A 21,816-nucleotide genomic window follows, 5' to 3' on the forward strand; every position below is an offset into this window, starting at 1 on the left:
CTGACTCGCCAAAATATAGTTGTACAGCAAATTTTATTTGGAACGATTAGTAGGAGAACAAGTTTTGACTTTAGTTAAGTATTTTACCCTACTGTGTCGAGTAAAGGCTTTATGAAATTCTCCTTGTTTAACACCTTCAGACGATCTACACGATTTTAGTATCTTGTCTCTTTCTTATTTTTTAATACAACAGCCGTCATTTTTGCTTCTAGAACCTGATATGTCACAGGAAAAGCTATCTTTATACTCGCGTTGAAAATTGATTTCTCAACTAGGTCAATACTTCTGGAAACAATGGTGAGACGAGTACTTAACCTCTTATCAAACCATCAAACCAGTGGCATTTTCAAAACTGTTGGTTTTACTAAATTTTGGCGATTTAGTATTGATTAATAACAAAGTAAGTTCACCCGGACTTAAGCCGTTTCTAGCTAGATTTTTGTCTGTTCGTTTATAAAAGCCTATATTATATTATATTATAGTTTAGGCATTAATAAGATTTTAGTTTGTTACTATTATTCGTGGATCTAATGCCTGCACATTTGAAGAATATGCTTCGTTAAATTCTTATTAAATTTGATGTATTTAAGGATTTATTACATGTAGTAAGTTTTTTATTATTGAGCGAAACAAGTTAATTATACGGTATTTAGGGTATTCATTAGATCCAGAGTTCCTCTTTTTGATTTACTTCTACCGTAGTAATTCATGCATGTGTCTGTCTTATTTAACGCCTAAATCTTAAATAGAAATTTGGTTTAAGTACAGGGTTATTAATGATAACAATAGCTTTAAAGTAAGAAATAAAAATATGTAGAATACATGTTAACATACTAAGATAGATAAAAAGAATGGCTAACAATATAAAAACTTTCTAAAATAATGAGGATGGTAACATGGATGGTAATAAGTCGCATAACTAAGAATCGAACTTTTCAACCGTATCCAACAAATTTGAGTCAAGTCATCTTAATATTATGTTTATTCCTAATAAAAGTAGAAACAATTTTTTGTGGGTTAATAGACCAGTAACGATGACATATTCGCAGTAATCATTGGACTAAATAGAAACATTTCAGCAACATTACATCGTAATAAATACGTAAACTCAAATTTTTTTAATTTTTCCATTAAATATTTGATGAAACTATAAAAGAGGAGTATGCTTATTAAAGTTGGCAACAAAAAAGTTAGAACTTTCTTACTATCTTCCTTATTACGTAAGATTTTTTGGCGACAAATGACATACTTTATTTGGTAGAATCATTTGAGAATGTGTACTTTTGCCGTTTTTGTTTAGTGAGTGATAAAAAAAGTGAAACTGTACTAAAAGAAGAAACCTCCTTGCTTCGTTGAAAAAAAGTTTATAAGAAGCAGAGTATCAAAATCGAAATTAATGTTCCTACTATGAAAGAAACTTGTATTTTTAACACTTGTAACAAGGCAAAATGGCCTCTATGTTCCAAAATGCTCTCGCTGATGTAACGTATATACAAATAGCAGAAAATCGAAGCTTCTCTGAATTTGTTTATTTTTCGGTAGCTGTATGTACGCTAAGAGGAGGAGAAGAGGACACCAACAGACAACCAGCTGAGATACAGAGATACAGCAGCACCAGCAAGAAAGGACAAGGAAAATGCGAACGCAACTACCGGGACACACAGCAGCTGCTATGTCAAGAGTGAGTGCGAGAGGAAATACGTGGAAGCAGCGGCGGCGGCGACCATTGCTCAAGCGAGAGATCGTGAGTCAGTCAGGAGTAGAGCCTCAATCTACACGCTTAAGCGCGAGTAGCGAGAGCTTCGGTGATTTGTGTGGGTTGACGTGTCGAGAGTTGAGAGAGAGAGAGAGAGAGAGAGAGAGAGAGAGAGAGAGAGAGAAAGAGAGAGAGCTTTTGAGTAGAGTGTTGAGAAAAGAGAGGTGTGTGAGCGGAAGTCTAGCAGCTGCTGTGTTCTCCCAGGACGACGAGGTCTTCTGGTCGAGGACTACAGAAGCCGCTGAGACAAGAAGAAGAGGATGAGAGAGAGAAAAGGAGGAGTGAAGCCGTAGGACGAACGACCCGCTTCAGGACCTCAGATGATATCACGCTGGGTTGGACTCACGGACATTTGACTAGGAGGTAAGACTAGAGAGAGAGTACAGCGAAGACAGCGAGAGAAAAAGGGTGTGGTGTGTGGGTTGATAAAACGAGGTGTAAGAGACCGCGAGGTAAATGCTTGGGAGTGCCGCCATTGTTCGCGCGTTTTGTCGTGTGTGAAGGTGAATAGCAGAGTTAAGAGAGAGAGAGAGTATAGTAGTGTGTGAGATTGGGGACATAGTGTGAGTGTGTGCATAGTAGCCTGGATCTAGGATGAGCACAAGCCCCTCCTGGTCCAGGACAAGCAGGACGTAGTGGACGTGCGCTCGCAGCTCGCATGGTACGAGGTGGAGCGCTGCAGCGCAGTCGAGGGGACGAGGTGAAGTGTTGTGGTGCAAATGATGGTGTAAAGATATACTGTGTATTAGTGTTAAGTTACTCAAATAAAGGAATAGTGAAAGGTATTTGATTGTGTGTTAGTTAATAGTTCTCTCCGTAGAACGGAAGAACTTCTGTGCCAATCCACCTTTTTCAGGAAAAGAAACCTAAAAGGCAAGAGGGACAAACGTGACGAACGTGATCGAGATTTGGCAGTGCTGTGTCAGCACATCATTTTTTTCAGGTAAAGAAACAGTATTACACACTTTAAAAAATATTCACATCATAGAAGAAACTTTTTATGATCTTATGCACGATTTGTAAAAGGGCGTAGAATATACGGTTATAGCAGAGCTCAGTTTCAAGTTAATTGATGAAAATTGTAGACGTATTTATAAAATCTAAAATAAAAATCAATAAAAAAGCCATATATAGACTGCATCCTTATTTCAATAAAAATTGTTGACGTTTCGCCACTCAACGAGGCCTCTTTAAATGTAAAAAATAACCTAAAATTAATAATCTTTTGTAATAAAATAAGTAGTACACTACCAGGAATCGAAATAAACTATGGTAAGAAAAATAAAAAGTGATTTTTCACGAGCCAATTTTTTTTATTCGATATTTTGGTCTCATTATTATTTATGAAGTTAGTCAAAATTATGAAGTACTAGCGGCCCCCCCATCTCGGCTTTGCCCGAGACTCACTGAAGGAAACACAGTAGTGTGTTGACATGTAATGTGAAACGTTTTCAGTTAAAAATCATACATCTATTTCTGACACTTCTCAGAACAAAAATAATCTTATTAAAAACATGTTTGTTCGGAATGCATACAGTATATTTGGTCAAGTAGAAAGCTGTAAAAAGTGCAAAAAATATAATTAAGCTGAAAAGTATCGTGCATTTCCTATGCCATAAAATAATCATTAATCTTAAAAGGCCGTTGATTTGCAGTTTCTTCCGAATAATCTATGAACAGGGCTATTTTTTAAAGCCCTAAAAATTCAAAGATCACAACAAATGTATGATTGAAAAATTTTTTTCTCTTATCTCACAACTTTAAACCAGAGCAACAAAGTCCTGGAGCTTAATCTTTTCGTTTTTCATCGCAACAAAAATACAAATACCTATTTGGAAATCTGAAAGATTCAAGAGATTACTATACACTATAGAATATATAGTGGAAAGCTTATCTCTCACTTAATAAATTTTTTTGTCATTATCTTGATGCCTAAAATTGTATTCATAAGATGCATTTGAAGTTTTCCTTCTAATTCCACTTCTTGTGACTTTTGGCATGGTTGAGACTCTTGTGAGCCCTAAAGGCTATTTTTTTTAACTTTATTAGGTTGTAATATATTTGTTGGCAAGGTAGTTCGACATCCAATAACCCTGAAAAGGACCAGTGAGCTTCTTAAGTAAACTCTCTCTTGATTGAAGTTTCCAGCAAACGTAATTGCCTCTGTAGCTCTGGGTGATCTTTTTTGGCCTGTTATTGCAGCACCACACTAATCGGAAAGAAAACTACAACGTTCGAAGCGTTGGAGATAGTTGTAGAGCTCTTTCTCAACGTCTCCTAGTATAACGTCGAAGATGTTGGTGTCTAAGGTACCTTATTATTTTGCAGACTCAGTTGTTTTGGTGATCTAAGGAAGAGAGGTTGCTTCGTGATGCTTGCCCGTTGGAAACTGTCCCATTAGCTCACGTTTATTTATATTTTCTTCATAGCTGTTAGGGTCTCCCAGAGCAGACCTTGGAGAGGATCGATAATTCCTGGTTGAATGCTTAAAGTCAAGAGGATAATATAGGGTCATCGATTACAGGGGTCTCCAGCCTTGCGACGAACAACTCTGCTCGTGACGTCTGCCAGTGAATGGCTGACTTGGTTTAATAGTGGCTGACTTTACATAGTCTTTTAGTTGACGAATCGTTTCCGAAAATCGTAGTAAAAATGTATTTGTTGGCAAGGTAATTTAAACTTAGGTGGCCCTTAAAAGAACCGATGAGATTGATGGTTAAGTAGGGAACGTAAATACTTATAATGGCTCTGAAAAGAGCCAGTGGTGAAACTTGCAGCTATTCCTTATTATTATTCTTGATGATGGAGAGCCAGCTGCAGGTAGCTTGACTCTTATCCTTTGAGTCTCTATCCTTTGAGTACGATGCTGACCAAAGAATATCTCGTTTTCAGGTCGTGCCCCACGTAACCAACCGTTCATCGTTAGTCAGGAAAGTGGGCCTGGAGAATACGTTCTCTATAGGTATGCCGTTGGAACGACCGCTAAAAAAGAGGCCACTGTGGCTACCCGTACTCTTCAGGGCTGTCTTCCCTAGCTCGCATTTGAAGTAAAAAATTTTCTGACGGCACCAGGTCGGATGGTTGAACAGTCAGAAAGCTCTGAAGTGCTGCAGCAGGTTGTCCTCTGGCTAGACACGTCTCCTAGTAATTGCACTGGAGACGCCTCGACGTTGACATTTTGAACGCCTATTTTTCCGTAGCACCAGGTTATTTTGGCAATCCGTGGTAAAACCTGATTTATTTCGCTTGCTAATAAAAGAAGAGTGTCATCGGTATCCGGAATGCCCAGCTGCATAACGTACTACTCTATTGTTAATGTAGTGCCGATGATCGACTACCATAATGGTCAATTCGATGGAGCATCTTATAACTACTCTTTACTATCTTTGATTGCGGGTGGCTTCGAAGCCAGAAAGCGGACCCTACTGAAGTAAAGCGCAAAGCTAGCTTATTTTAGCAAAACTTTGAGGTTATTTATTGCTATTGTTATTAAATATTTCAAGAAAAAAACTATGCAAAAACCACCTCGGAATTATTAAGAACCAGTACGCAAAATTTCAGCAAAATCGGTTTAGTAGTTTTCGCCGTTAGCTATTACAACGGTTTTAGCGACTTTGCTTTATATATTAGTAAGATGGTAGATTTACACAGTATTAAAAAAATTAGTTTACCCTTCAACTACTCCATATTTAACTGAAAATAATGAAGCACTGATTCTTGATCTACATAAATGACGGCTGATTTTTTTGAAATTATTTCAGTTATCTTAGACCAAAGTTTCACCTTTTATTATGCTACACAAGATTAAATAAACAATATTTACTTCTTACTGAAACTTCTTCAGATTAAATAAAATCAAAACATCAGGAAATAAAAAAAATTGTTTGGTTATGGTCCTGCACAAATAACATTCTAAAAACTATTTATTTAATATTTATACAATACATAGTGATAAGGCATCTTTCAAGAACAATTCACTTGATTTATGGGAGTAGATGAATATGATATTATGAATATGTTAAAACACATTTAAATAATTTAATTTTGTTTCAGAGTTGAAATATAAATAAGGTAATTCTTGCTAGATAACTGTAAATAACCCTACGTTTAAAAAGGATACTAAAATCAGAGAAAAAACGGTATTTATTTGTCCAGTGTTTGAAAAATAGTAGATATTTATTTGATCAAAAAAGTTTTTTCTTTCTATATATTATATGGAGCAATTAGATTTAATGAGCATACTTATGCATTAAGTGTATCTTTACATGCAAGCAAAAAAAAGGAAGTACCTTAATTTGTTAATATTGTTTGATCCCACGATATGTCACAGAGTGCCATGATAAATTAGAATACATTGCTATGAGACACTGCGAACACAATAATACTTCTTTTCATTCGTAAAATTTATAGTAAATGTTATAATATTTTGTTTGAAATAGTTATAAATACGATTTATAAGTTTGTGAGAATTGTGAGATTTGCTAGTAGAAAGAAATTTTTCAGAGTATGCAACAATAATAATGCTAACACTGACAAAAATAAGACATTTTTAGTGAAAAACATTTTTTCAATATGTTTTTTCTGTTCCTAAGATGAAATTAAAACTGTCTAGAAATTTAAATTTAAATTAATATGTGTTTTTAACAGTCAGAGATTATAGTCAGTAATTGAATAACAATTAAAAATTTTGAGTGCTTCAATAACTACGTAAGTTTTTTTAAATTTACTTTATTCGTTTTCCTTTTAAAGGAGTGAATTATATTTTCTTATAAAATTGTATGTATCAAGTATGAAAGAAATATGATTACTTTGCTTTATTACAATAGTTCCTTATTTTATTAGGTCTTATTTATTACAGTTAATATGAGAATAATTTTCAACAATAATTGAGGAATTCAAAGCTTTTTAGAAATTAAGCCCCCCCCCCCAAATTAAGATTTTCTTACCAAGGATACAAGAGCACCTTCTACCTCATACCTTCCGGCTGTACTTTGCACCCACGTAAACGAAGAGCTAGAATAATAGTTTTCGTGACATAAGTACCACCGTCACAAGGTCTGTTCTACAGCTCAGAGGATCTGCGGAGCAGAGCTAAGGAATTATAGAGTAGCCCCAGTTAACTGGCACTTGCTTGATGGATGCTGTTTTTCCTACCGAAGGCGCTGTAATCATCTAAGAGTAATGAAAACCTCCTAAGGTAAGAAATATTAGTTCTCATATCTGATGGCGCGTGTCAACAGGGCAAGCACCAGTCCTAAGGGATCTGCAAAGCAGAGCCCAAAGGACTCCTTATGCTTGTCCTGATTAAGTGGCCACCAGTTGTAAGCCCTATTTTTTGTACATACCCAGCTTTCAAAAATCCCCAAGGTAAAAAAAGTACTTTTTTGAATCATGGACATAACGTGCAACTGAGCCTTTGCATCCTCAGGTCACAATTTCAAGTTTCAAGTTGTAACCACTTAGCACTGACAAGCATAAAATACTCTCCAACTATCTGAGCTCAAAGTAAACTTTCGATCTAAAACGCAAAATATTTGGGCACTTCATTTTTTTACTTTGTATCCTATAAACTCAATGTACTATTTCTACTCTAGGGTATAAAGGCACTTTTCAAACAGAAAATTTCATTTTGCGGTCTTGGTAATAAAACGATTCGTAATATCCAGACACAAACGCCCAACAAACACGCCTTTCCAGTTTTTATAGTTGTACTTAGAACTCTAATGTTGATACATACTATAACATAAGTTTAAAAATTACGCTTTTCAGTTAGCAGGATCTCAGTAAAAGTTTCATATCTTATTAACATTCTATATTTTTTTATGATCTTTTTTTTACATTACAACAATGTTATGCTGTAACTTGCCGTTATAACTAAAAACTGTGTATGCCGTTTTATTATTTTCATCAATAATGAAAGAAAATGAGCCGTTTGCCATAAAATGTGAGGTACCAAAGTGGTTGTAAAAAGATGAAAATCTATTACTTTATGTAGAATACTTACTAAAGTAGACTACTACAGACCAATATAAAATCTTTCTATAAATAAGATCCTTGTTTTTAATTATATAAAGTAAAGTGGCAAGTAACAGTTATACGACTCTTGATCAAAAAAGTGCGTAGCAAAAAAAACGTTATTTTTTCAAATGTAACTGTGCTATTGAATGTTTTTACAAAGTAGTGTAAGAGATTACAATAAAAATGTATACTATAACAAACAAAAAAAGTTAAAGACATGAAGTATGACCAACAGTAACAACGGCTAAAAATATGGTTAGAAAAAGCTCCAATTCTCTTATATTTTACATGATAATTTAAGGGAACGAAGAAAAATAATGGTAAAATATTCAAATTAAACGATGAATTTGACAAAAAATCTATTACCTAATCTTTATAGATGTATAAGGTTTTTTTTCAAATAAATACCTACTAACGTTGTGTATTTATTTTTAAGCTTTATTGTAAACGAGTACATATAGCCTTGATACAGTAAGGCACATTGTTACATTATATTTGTTACATATGACAAGTAAAGTATTTACATATTACATTATTGGTTACATTTTCACATCTATACAGATGTAGTTACGTTGGTACGTTGATGATGTCACATAGACCACCTCAAGAGCGAAGGATCTAAGTGGTAGGCTATTATTGCTGCGAGAAGTTCGCCCATCCCTTCAGGAGGAGCATTGCATGGTGAAAAAGCACATCTAAAAATTCACAGAGGTACTTGCTCGGAGAGTCGCACTGGGCGAGAAACAAACCCACAGTCTCCCGCGTACCGTCCCACAAACCAGCCGACCGAGCCACCACGGGCTCAGATACGTGTTTTAATGAACAATAAATTATATGTGTGACAAGAGATATCGTAAAATTTTTGGTAGTTAATATGTATTTGTAGAACGCACAAATTTTATTGTATATACAGGGTGTGTCGAATTGATCCCAGAATGTTATATGGTTCGATTAGGTTCATTAAGATAAATAAAAAAGCTTATTGCGACTTTTCGATTGAATGCCCTGTTTAAACAATACGACGAATAAACTGTTGGAAAAATCGACGAACCAACGAGAGCTATGCGACGTAAGGGCATAGCTTTATTTAGTAGGAAGAGAGGAAAGGCAAAAAGTAGAAGCAGGCAAAAAAGGTAAAACTTATTTGAAGTAAACGAATGATGTTAATCAAACCACAGTAGAGGTGGATACAGCAATTATTTGATCTGCTTGAACTAAGAAAATAGCAGGCTTTTCAAAACAAAACAAGACGATGACTGTAGTCGATGATAAACCCACCGTAAAATAGTGGGCATGCAGTTATTTTTTACATAGGTGCTAAGTTCTTGTTTTTCTTTTAGTAACTAAGTAAACTATTTAACAAGAAAATACTAAAATACCAAGAGTACATAATTGAACTGCTATTTCAGTATAAGGTATTCAAGTAGTTTTTATAACAACATCATGAATTATTTACAAGCAGGCGATGAAGACACAATGATAACAATCTTAACTAAGAAAAAAATTATTTCAGTTAGTATAAAAAAGCAGGTGGCTCATTGCCAGAAGTAACAAACTTTTATGATTAGTAATTTCATTCTATGAACAGATAATAAGACAACAGGAAAGTATCACTGCAAAGTAATTCAACTGTTTTCAGAGAACAAGCATCAGCAGTAAGAGACTGAATTGTTTTCTCTCTATGTTATAAGCCATTATTAAGAGGCAATCGATCATCGATGCTAAGTAGAGCTCTTTTGTTTCAGTATGTTAAATGATTACAGATAAAAATGTAACGAAGCACTCAGTAACATTAATAATTTTATTACTTTTTCTTAAGTCATAAATAAATAAATAAATGGCCATTTAACATTGACATTAACGAACTTAATAGTTTTCATGAGAGATTTTACTCATTTAAGTACTTATTTAATAAGCTGCAAGAAAGCCCAGGCAATGAGTAAGGTCATTCATTTTACTATACACTCTTACACAAAAAATTGATCCCAATTCTGTTTTTCTTTAGGTGCTTAGGAAAAATAAATTAGGTTGCGAGCGAGCCTTTCTGCTCTCTAAGTTAAATGTTACTATTTAATTTTAATTTATAATTACAAAGCCCCTTAATTATCAGCACTGGATTACTTAAATAAATAAATTGCTGTAGAACATAGGCTCTGAGTTACTCAATTAATTTTATTTGATTCCATAATCAATGTGTTAAGACTTAAAAATTGGCTTCGGTACTAAGCTAGCCGATTGGTTGATTGATTTATAAAGTAAAAATAAATTAAAAAATGACTGTGAATCATTAGCACATACTCCTTGTTATATTTTTCTTCAATAACTTAGAAAAAAGGTAAACAGGTTGCAATTGAGCCTTACTGCTTTGCAAATTAAGTGTAATTTCTTCGGCAGCGTGTTCCACTGCTACATTATAAGTAGATAGGTAGGTACATACACTACGATCGATCCTGCACACGATCAATAAATACTTATTTTGTTAATAAATAACAGATTTTTTTTTTTTCTTTATCGAGCATCAAGCAAGGCAGCTAAAATATGAGGAAATAGCGTTGGACCACAGAATTTTTGTTTTGTGTACAAAAACAGTAGCTTATAACAAAATAAGGTATCTTTTTTTTGAATAAACAAATGAAAATACAAGAGTGCAGCATAATTGCATAAGTGAATTGCATTGATTCGGCGTGAGCTCCTGAGTCCTAAAAATGCTGGACCTCATATTCACCGTACCTTACCTTATATGTAAGCATAAAACTAAATCCAATTTCGAGTAAGTAAAATATTACTATCAATTATCTTGAGCTTCGGGGATTTTTTCTAAACATATATGAAATCTGAACCACTAAAGCGCGCTCTTTTACCTTTACGCTGCTACTATACCTTTATAGATATAAGTTTTCTTACAGGTTTAGGAGAAATATAGAGGGGTTGGACTATGCACAAACATGACCGAAATTATTTACTTTTTTGACTGTATCTTGAAAAGAACAAGCGAAAAATTTTTTTTTTTTCTTTGCCGTCTTTGAAAAACTAATATAGACCTTTACAAAATCCTCGAAAAATCTTCGGCACAACATAACCTCTCAAAATTAGAAAATCAGTCGTATTTCGAAGGAGAAGCCAGATAGGTGAAAAATAATTCCACGTATAGAAAATATTTATTGAGGTGCAAAAATATATGTTACACGGATTCATAAAAACAATCGTAATAATTATAAAATTAATAACAGTTATATCTCAAAGGCAAATTTACGTCTAACATATCGTAGCTATAAATTGATTAATTTTCTTTTTTCTACAACGTATTATAAAAAACATTGTCACGTGGTAAAAACCTATATTCTTACTATTAATTTTGAGATTAGTAGGAATAAGTTAAAACCCAGGTAAATTTCAATATTAATTTTCAAACAATCATAGAAAACGAATTCAATAAAAAAATTACAACTTGACAATGAAAAATAGCTATATGTCTATTGTTTTCCATAATCTTAATCAGATAAAGTGGATTATTTTACTTTTATGGTAGCTAAAACGAAAAAAAGGTTTTATTTGTCGGATACAATGATTGAAAGAAGAATTGATTGCACATGTATATCAAATGCACGAATAGTAATTTTAAATAAAAGGAATTTTCGTCCAACGTAACTGGACAAAAATACCTTATTTCAGGGCAGTACAGTAAAAATTTTTGTTTTGTTCTGCGTTACATGACCAACAATTTGTACATGTATTAATACATGTATGATAGCTAACGTAAAAGTACCTAGAATATGCAAATAACATAAAACATAAGTAGTATATTTAATTATTTGTATTTAATGCACGCGCATGCTCGAGTAGGTAATCATAATAAAATTTTTACTATTTCAATACCGGACTCTGAAGGACCTATTGAAATTACGTGTCATCTCATTTTCTTTGTTTCTGGTATACCAAGCTTAATAACATTTGACTTGGAAGTTTCACTTCTACTAGGGGTCCTGAGACCCACACCTAGTTAAACAATTTTTTTTTTATTTTTTCTTACATAAAATCCTTTTTAATTACATATAATCTGTTACCTATTCAGGAGAGTAAACTGTCATTCTATTTTCTTGTGTGCAGCTTATTTTGTCACTACGACATAGGAAGGTATGTACGCCACGTGTGAATATAAGCGTGATTAAGAGCTCCTACTTTGTTAAAGAATAACATATTGTAGCTTTTTTTCGTTTCGCAAATGAATCGCGAGCGGATTTAGCTAAACTACAGAATATGGTCAACTTATAGAAAGAGAGTTGTCTACATGGCAGAATGGCCTTCAACCAAAAAATTTGATTTTTTTTTCAATGTATAAAAAGCGTTGGAAATCGGCCTTTACGTATTTTCTTCTAATGCATTTTTCTTAACTTTTTGTGTTTTATTAAGCAAGTATAATGAAACAAATTGTTTTTTTTTTTTTTTCAAGTACTACAAATTGATGATATTTGAAAGGTAAGGAGGACACTTGCTTCGATTTCTTGGATACAATTTTTTTCTGCTACTAGAGGTAGGTATGTAAACGCCCGTGCAGAAGGGCAAGTAAGTAACAGTTAACACTGGCAAAGTGAAAAATATAGGGTAGAACAGCCTTTGCTTAGAGGATTTAATTCTTTTTTGAATTTACCTAAAATATCGAGATTCCATTTGCTCTTGCTTTTTTTAGCACGTTCGATTTTAATTTTGCTAGAACCGTGAGTAGAGAAGTTTCTATTGCTTATTCTTTAATGAAACAAAAAAAATGAATTGAGTATCTAAACTAACTGTACCATTGTTTTCTTTTCACTGTATATTTTGACGATGCTGGGGAGCCAGGTATGTAACGTGCGATTGACGATTACGTCTATTTTTGGGTGGATTTATGCGAAATTATTATTCAATTTATGCTATTTCTATTGGCGTTGACTGGATTAGTACAAGTATGTAGAGGAGTAATTTTTGGGTATATTATAACTCAAGGTAGCTTAATTGGTAGCGACTCATTTTTTGATACGGAGGTTACTAAGGTCGATCTTTACTATTAGCTTCCTTTCGATGCTCGCGCTTCATTTTGCCAGTGATTGCAACATTAGCAAATAATAATAATACTCTCTTCGGCATTTCTAAAATTAGAAATTGTCTTGGCTAGATTCAGCTTTGTTTTTCAAAATCTGTGAAAATCACATGGTAGAATGTTTTTTTTTTGCAAGTAATTAAATCTAGTCACAGATTTTAAGTCGTGGCATGCAGAACGAATCGCCTTCGAGCTCGCATGCAATACAGTGTGGAAGAGTACACGCAGATAATCCATTTTTTTTATATTGGCAATGGTAATCTGCAAGCGTCTTTGCGCTTGTAAAATGCTCGTTGGCCTAACAGACGCCATCATGATCTAGACACTATCGGGCGAGCCCATCAACGAACTTATGAAGACGGGTAGTGTTTTTCCAGTTGTTGGTGCAGATGCAGGACGATTTAACGATGTTTTAGTTCCCGAATTGGAGAAGCAGATTAAAGGTATGTTCGAGGATGATCTGACTACCATGATTCATGCAGTTGCGCGACAAATTGGCAATTATATTGGCTGCGTCCAAACGGCGATCTGGAAAACGGGTAAACACCCTTGTTACTACCATCACGTCCAGGAGTTGTTAATTCGTGATTGACAGCCTTGAGTAAACTTTTGTGGTGGTTTATTGGAACAAATGCACGCTGATGCCAAGTTTATAAACACCATACTGTGGTCAGACGAGTGTACGTTTTCGAAAAATTAAATGCTCAACCAGCATAACCACTACTTTTGGGCTGATGAAAACCCCTATTTGACACGCGAGACGAATTTTCAATATCGCTAGAACGTCAGCGTTTGGGCAGAAATAATCAACAATTTGATCGTAAGAAGCTTGATTTTTTAGGTAATAGCAAAAGTGTTTATCTAAAATATATTTTTTCCTAGAGTGGTCGCTGGGCCCGAGAGCAATTGTAAAGCCATGCCTAAGAGACTATTCAGTCAACGGATGCGCATTTTTGGTACACCATTTTTTTCTTATCGAGGACGAACCAGCCCCTTAAAAGTATCCGAGATGGAGAAAATAATTAAACATTCTCGATACAAAAACGAAGGCTGTTTTTTTACTGTTTATTTTAGTATTTTTTTTTTTTCATTCGTTGCCTCAATCAGTAGTTTTAATTTCACATGTGGTCGTCAACGACATCTCAGATTTTCATTCTGGTGCGTTTGTATGTGACATTTATCACGTCTAATTAAGGTTACGTTAAAAATTGTAAAACAAAATTTAATTTTTGATAGACTGACAGTATATTTTTTAGTGTTCTTTACTTGAAAAATTTATTAATACTTTGTTAAGTTAACAGCACAAGTAACATACACTTATTAACATAGATTGGTCCATTCTCTTGACCACCTAGGCTTACGGGTGTTGCCTACTTGCATTTCATGCCAAACGATTTGTCAGGATTGTTCGAAGACTTTTTCTCAACAGTTTGAAGAGCCATGTTGTATCAGCGTGATAGGGCTCCAGCGAGCTTTTCGGCAATTATACAAGAGCACTTAGATGAGCGATTTCCAGATTGCTGGATTGGTTTAAATGGTGCAATAAATTGGCCTGCTCGATGACCAGACATGACCCCACTTGACTACTACTTGTGAGTTTGCATTAAGATGCCAATGAACTCCACCGAAGAATGCCGTGAATGTATGGTGAGGGCTTTTGAAGAAGTGTGGCAAAAAGAAATCGCAAAACAAGCCCTTGATAATATCGATAGGAGAGAGAATCAACTTTTTTTGACACGTGGTGTCAAACGAAAAAAAGTTAAGAATAGAACGATGCTCTGCTTCCAGTGTGCTGCAAATAGAGACCAAGGATCCTCGATCAAATTAAAATCTTTCATTTCTTTCGACGGAATAAAAAGCAACGTTGTTCAACGACTGTTCTATGCACTTTCAACACCTCACCATGAGCTAACTACACTTCATCATCCAGCTTAGCTTAGCTTGCGAGTGCCTAATGAAAAATAAAGAAATTATATTTTGTTAGTCTTTCGAAAATATTGGCTGAGCACATGATCAGCGGAAAGATAACATTTTGATATTTTTTAACGAAATACGAATTAAGTAATCGTGCGATTGATCGCATGAAACAAAAGACGATGAGCAAAAAAAAGCAAGAGCTCGTTGGAGTCTCGATATTTAAGGTAGATTCAACAAAGAATTATATCCTCTAAACTAAGGCTATTCTATCGAATATTTTTCACTTTCCCAATGTTAATTGTTACTTAGTAGCCCTGCTGCATGCGCGCGTGCGTACCTACCTCAAGTAGCATCGAAGGAATTAAAGCAAATGTCCTTCTTACCTTATAAATATCATCGATTTGTAGTAATAAAAGAAAATAAAAATTTATTTTATGATACTCGCTTGATGAAAAACAAAAAAATAGGAAAAATGGATCAAAAGAGATTACACAAAGTTCATCAATTTCCAATGCTTTTCTTACATTAAAAAAAAATCAGTATTCTGTAGTTTAGCTAAATACGCACACGATCTATCCGCTAAACAGAAAAAAGCTACAATATGTTATTCCTTAACAAAGTAGAAGCTCTCAATCACGCTCATATTCTCACATAGTGTACTTATCAACCTATATCGTAGTGGCAAAATAAGCTGCACACAAGAAGATAGAATGACTGTTCATCCACCTGCATAGGTATTGGATTATGTGTAATTAGAATAGATTCTGCGTAAGAAGACGTTAAAAAAATGTTTTTTCAATATTTCGTATGGCGGTTCAAACTTGGTAGCTATGAGACAAAAAGATTATGGTTAGCTCACTGTGCTATCACGTCCATTGGGTTTAGTGGTTCAGATTTCATATATGTTTAGAAAAAATCCCCGAAGCTCAAGATAATTGATAGTAATATTTTACTTACTCGAAATTGGATTTAGTTTTATGCTTACATATAAGGTAAGGTACGGTGAATATGAGGTCCAGCATTTTTAGGACTCAGGAGCTCACGCCGAATCAATGCAATTCACTTATGCAATTATGCTGCACTCTTGTATTTTCATTTGTTTATTCAAAAAAAAGATACCTTATTTTGTTATAAGCTACTGTTTTTGTACACAAAACAAAAATTCTGTGGTCCAACGCTATTTCCTCATATTTTAGCTGCCTTGCTTGATGCTCGATAAAGAAAAAAAAAAAATCTGTTATTTATTAACAAAATAAGTATTTATTGATCGTGTGCAGGATCGATCGTAGTGTATGTACCTACCTATCTACTTATAATGTAGCAGTGGAACACGCTGCCGAAGAAATTACACTTAATTTGCAAAGCAGTAAGGCTCAATTGCAACCTGTTTACCTTTTTTCTAAGTTATTGAAGAAAAATATAACAAGGAGTATGTGCTAATGATTCACAGTCATTTTTTAATTTATTTTTACTTTATAAATCAATCAACCAATCGGCTAGCTTAGTACCGAAGCCAATTTTTAAGTCTTAACACATTGATTATGGAATCAAATAAAATTAATTGAGTAACTCAGAGCCTATGTTCTACAGCAATTTATTTATTTAAGTAATCCAGTGCTGATAATTAAGGGGCTTTGTAATTATAAATTAAAATTAAATAGTAACATTTAACTTAGAGAGCAGAAAGGCTCGCTCGCAACCTAATTTATTTTTCCTAAGCACCTAAAGAAAAACAGAATTGGGATCAATTTTTTGTGTAAGAGTGTATAGTAAAATGAATGACCTTACTCATTGCCTGGGCTTTCTTGCAGCTTATTAAATAAGTACTTAAATGAGTAAAATCTCTCATGAAAACTATTAAGTTCGTTAATGTCAATGTTAAATGGCCATTTATTTATTTATTTATGACTTAAGAAAAAGTAATAAAATTATTAATGTTACTGAGTGCTTCGTTACATTTTTATCTGTAATCATTTAACATACTGAAACAAAAGAGCTCTACTTAGCATCGATGATCGATTGCCTCTTAATAATGGCTTATAACATAGAGAGAAAACAATTCAGTCTCTTACTGCTGATGCTTGTTCTCTGAAAACAGTTGAATTACTTTGCAGTGATACTTTCCTGTTGTCTTATTATCTGTTCATAGAATGAAATTACTAATCATAAAAGTTTGTTACTTCTGGCAATGAGCCACCTGCTTTTTTATACTAACTGAAATAATTTTTTTCTTAGTTAAGATTGTTATCATTGTGTCTTCATCGCCTGCTTGTAAATAATTCATGATGTTGTTATAAAAACTACTTGAATACCTTATACTGATGCTTGATTATTTATGTATTAATAATTCATGAATTCGTTACAAAAGACCACGATTGCCTGCTTACTACGCTATCAAAAGTGTGCGATGTAATAATAAATAACAGTTCAATTACTTACTACTTGTATTTTAGGACTGCTTTGTTAAGTAGCTTATCGAGTTACTGAAAAATTAGAAGAACTTTGCGTGTGTATAATATACACATACATATATACTGGAACTCCTTGTCTTTATAACGAGAAAAGGTGGCGGGGCAGATACCTAGAACTTGGGCATACCATTTGCTAACCGAAACTTATAACTATGTGTATATACATGTTGGATTCTGTAGTTGAGGCATAATTAATTTGACACAAGTACTTAATTAATAGTATAAGGTAAAAAAAACTGTTCTTTATAAGTAAATTGAATGTTTTACAATTAACAAGATTTATTGAGAATCGTCGTAGTGCGAAGCGTATGAAAACAAATCTCATAAACTAATTTTCTTTTATTCAATTTATTATTCCCTGGGATCATTTCCTTAAGATTGAATTCTCGGAAATACAAATATTGCACTCTGTATCGCACTGAAACTGCTACACAGGAGACAACTCACATCAATTGGATTCCACAACATGGCGATAGTACGATCTACTCACAAATAAGCTACTTATGAGTGAAATCGAACTTTACTTAAACAACGTCAGCTATCAAGAAAAAGCACCTATTAAATTCAATTTAACACGTCAGTTTCTAATCATAAACACTTAGCGTTTTTTAAAAATAGAAAAATACTTTGAACTAGTTCTTAATAAAAAAACTTGTTGATCACGGGCGATCTTCGCATCGGTAGAAATAATCTAAACCACACTAAATAATCGTACATCGGGGAAAGAAAATGGAGACCAAGCGCAAAGCGAGCAACGGATATGTATATATCTGGATGTATACATCTGGGTGTACAAAGAACCAAGGTTCAGGAGAAAAGATTAAAATAGGATCTTATCGAGCATCTTAAAAAAAAAGAAATTTCGTTTATACCACTCAGCTCCCACTGGGGCCACCGCAAAGTTGGTATATTAAACAACTGTGGTTTTACCACCCGCTTTTCCTAATTAACTCGACAAAGTATTAAATTTTTGAGACTTCAGTTCCAGATGCATTACTACAATTTCTCTATAATTGTTTAATATAATAAGCAAAGGTATTTTAATACATCGCGAGTCCTTATTTTTAGCACTGACATCACTTCCGGCTTTCGTACAAATTGATACAGATATTCTTAGTCTATGTGGAGAAAGCGTTAATCCTTAACCCAACTCATAACTGCGTACACAATCTTCTATTACTATAATAAGCCAAAAACTAATAATTCAACTTTTCTAGCTAGTCCTGATACGCTCTTCTCTTCTACTTTGATTTTCTAATTTCAAACTTAAGCTTTTAAACTGCCCCCCCCCCCCAACTTCTTCCTTCAAAATTTTTTCAGAGCCCACTTTTAGGTCGTTCTGAGGTACAGAATAAAGGACCGTTTATAGTGAGCAGTGTAAGCCATTACTGTTTGCCTCTGGCTGCACCAGCAGAAAACAACAGCTAGTTACAGGAACCACTGGCTAGCAGCAGCTAGCTGCAGGGAGCAGTAGCTAACCACAAATATTGTATATAGTTTATGTACACGCCTACCCCATGTATATAAACTCTTGCATTAGTAAAGCAGCCGTATCTAGGATAGGCTTCTAATCAATGTTGCTACTACCACTTTTATTATAGTTCTTTTTCTCAATTTGTAAAAGAAGTAAAAAAAATATGTTTTCCCACAGTTAAGGACTTGAAACAAAAAATGTTTATTTTTACGGGTTTTGAGGCTTAGAATATTGAAAAATGTATTGCATCTTTAAATAATTCATTGAAAAAGTAATTTATACGGACAAGTAAACTTTAAAATCGTTTCAATGCAATTGACTGGTTGCTAACCTATCTTTTCTGGTCAATGCACTCATACTTACTCTAAGATTTTTTTTTCACAGCAAATTCTAAGAAGCTGTTGACTATATTCTTTTTATTATCATTTGATTAACTGTATTCGTTTCTATTTATGTTATTTATACTGCTTTTTGCCCTAAGTAATTTAAATCTTAATATCTACACATTTCTTAAGCTAGCAATTGTATTGTATTTTAGTCAGTAGTTTCATTAAGCAAATGCTCTTTTGTATACTTTTAAGCATTTTCAAAATACCAAATAACAAAAACTACTTTCACAATATAAGAATCATGAACCATATTACGTTATGAAATCAATAGCAGTATCTTAGATTAAAGAATTACTTACAATAGCTGCACTAACGCTATTTTCTGACATAATTTCATCTACTTCCAAACGACCACGGATAGCTTTAGATGAATTTTTTTCCTTATACAATACATCACTAGACTGCACTGTTCTTGTTTCTGCTCTGTTTGCCATAGCTTTTTCAGAACTGAAACTTCCAGTCACAAGCTAAAATAAAAAATCAAGTTATTTATAATATTTAATAGTCTTTTAAGCACATTACATAGACAGATTGAAAAAAATTAGAGGATTTCTTACAACTTAAAACATTCTGTATTATAAAAATACTTAGTTACGCAACAAAAGCAGAAATAAAAATCTCTTGCACTATTAGTAATAAAAGCAAACAACTTGAATCTTCTACACTAAAAGTAATGATGAAAATACTTTCATTTAATACACTATATTTAATAGTGATTAGAATAAGATGGCGTATAAGCCTTGTACTAGAAAGATTTAGCAGTTTGCATATGACGAAAAAATAGTAAGTATATAGCCTGATAAAGTTTTCAATGTCGATTCAAAAGAATTTTTGTTTTGATTTTACATTATATTTTGTATTGTATTTTAATTTATTTTTTATATTGATGCATTTGAGCATCAGAAAACAATAGCTCTTTTTTTAAGTATACACCCACTTCATTAAAACATTGATGTGGCCATTGGTTTATAGTTGTAAAAAAAAATTGAAACCAAATAAGTTTTTTTTTGTGCAAGATAAACAATGAGAGATATGTTATTGTTTTATTAATAGACACTCAATGATAAAAAACTTTGTCACCTATTATCACTTCACTTTTAATCTCGTCTCTTCCAATCGGTAAAAATAAATTAAATGATATTCCGTTAAGTAACATGACATAAGCTTTTGGTGACAGCTTTTAAGTGCTTAATTTAGGATTTTGTTTTAATTTAAATGTTATACAATTATTTATTAGAAATCAGAGAGGTCCAGTATCAGTGCTGACTTGTGTTTTTCATGGCTCGTGGAAGTAACAAATAACAACCCAGGTCAGTTATGGGGCACACAGCTTAGCAATAAAACATAAGATTATATTATAAAGAAGAGAAAAACAGGTGTGGGTCTCAGGACTCACGACGGATGTGAGACATTAAAAAATATGTTATTTAACTCGGTAGTATTTGATTGTCTATGATGAAAATTGTAGTTCTCGTCAGATAAGTGCCATCGTCTCCAGGGCTATTTTGCAACCCAAGAGACCTGCGAAACAGGGCCCAAGGGACATAAGGCAGCCACAGAGCAATGGCGCTTATGTAGCGAATATTATTTTTTCTACCAAGCGTACACCAGCCTCTCAAAAACGCTTGAGGTAGGAAAAGTATTAATATTTTTGGCTCTAAATAATCTTTATTTCATATTTTTATAATAAAAAGACAGTTTATTTATAAATATGTATTTTGATCAGTAAATATTGTAGATTAGGAAAAAGCAAATTATGTTTTTTTTTGTTTATTATCAAATAAACAACGAGAACAAGAAAGAACAATAATAGACGGTGAAGAGTATTTATTCTACCTACCTACACAAAAGTACATACGTTAGTTTAACAAACGTTCGTGTGTATTACTTTCTCTGTCTCTCTGTCTCTTTTCGGATTCAGATATCTGTTTACTGTGCGTAGTTGTGTACGTGCACGAATTCATTTCGGTTGGCTCTTTACTAAGGACGGGTTAAGATGGAGTTTGAATAAACACAATTGGAAGAACCCGGAAAAATTTTGCCTTATGGTCAAATATTGATATTTCAAAATAATCCTGTTCACAGAGAATTTATTTTAAATGATAAGAAAATGATACTAATTCTAATATTAACTAATCATTCTATACAAACACAAAATATTAAATTAGCAATGAAAAAGGCGTACCTGTATGAGTACAATAGAGAGAGAGAGAGTAGAGTAGAGTAGAGTGAATTTATCCGGCTAAGGGCCAAAGGTCCATAGTAGCCTTAGCATTAAGTACATAAGATGAGTTTAGAGGACACGCAGGTCCAAGATACAAGATAGTCGCAGATAATAGTATTGAAAGACATATACAGGGATATTCTTAAGTACTTGAGGAGCGGGGACCAGCGTGTGGATCAGCTTCCCCTGAGTCAAAATCCGTTTACAGAATAATTTTTTAACAATTATTCATTAAGTAAATGGATTTACAAAAGTGCTCAATTTCAGCGTGTTTAGAATGCAAATTTCAATGGCGCGGGCTGCCATGAAGTGCAGTGTCATGGATCGCAACAACATAGCAACAAACCTCTAGGTCGGTAAACAAAGTCTGAATAGATCCCCTAGCGGGCAGGAGATGGCGCTCAAATGTGATTAAAACAGTAAAAACGTGCAGCTATAAAATTATTAGAAAGAGATGAAGGGCTGAGTATCAGAAACGTAAAAACAAATAAAT

General features: G+C 33.7%; 1 protein-coding gene across 3 annotated transcripts in view; it reads right to left on the reverse strand.

The window, feature by feature from the left end:
- Sarm (sterile alpha and armadillo motif) overlaps nucleotides 1-21,816 on the reverse strand; it is a 390,671-nt gene that overhangs the window by 128,822 nt on the left and 240,033 nt on the right. For all 3 annotated transcript variants that reach the window (XM_089594455.1, XM_089594454.1, XM_089594456.1), the window contains exon 4: nucleotides 19,399-19,566. In XM_089594455.1, the coding sequence (XP_089450581.1) occupies nucleotides 19,399-19,566 (168 nt within the window). The remainder of the gene's footprint in view (nucleotides 1-19,398; nucleotides 19,567-21,816) is intronic.

This window comes from Copidosoma floridanum, unplaced genomic scaffold (assembly GCF_036245765.1).
Source record: "Copidosoma floridanum isolate Cflo_tuat_1 unplaced genomic scaffold, Cflo_Japanese_pri ptg000021l, whole genome shotgun sequence".
NCBI classification, from domain to species: Eukaryota; Metazoa; Arthropoda; class Insecta; order Hymenoptera; family Encyrtidae; genus Copidosoma; species Copidosoma floridanum.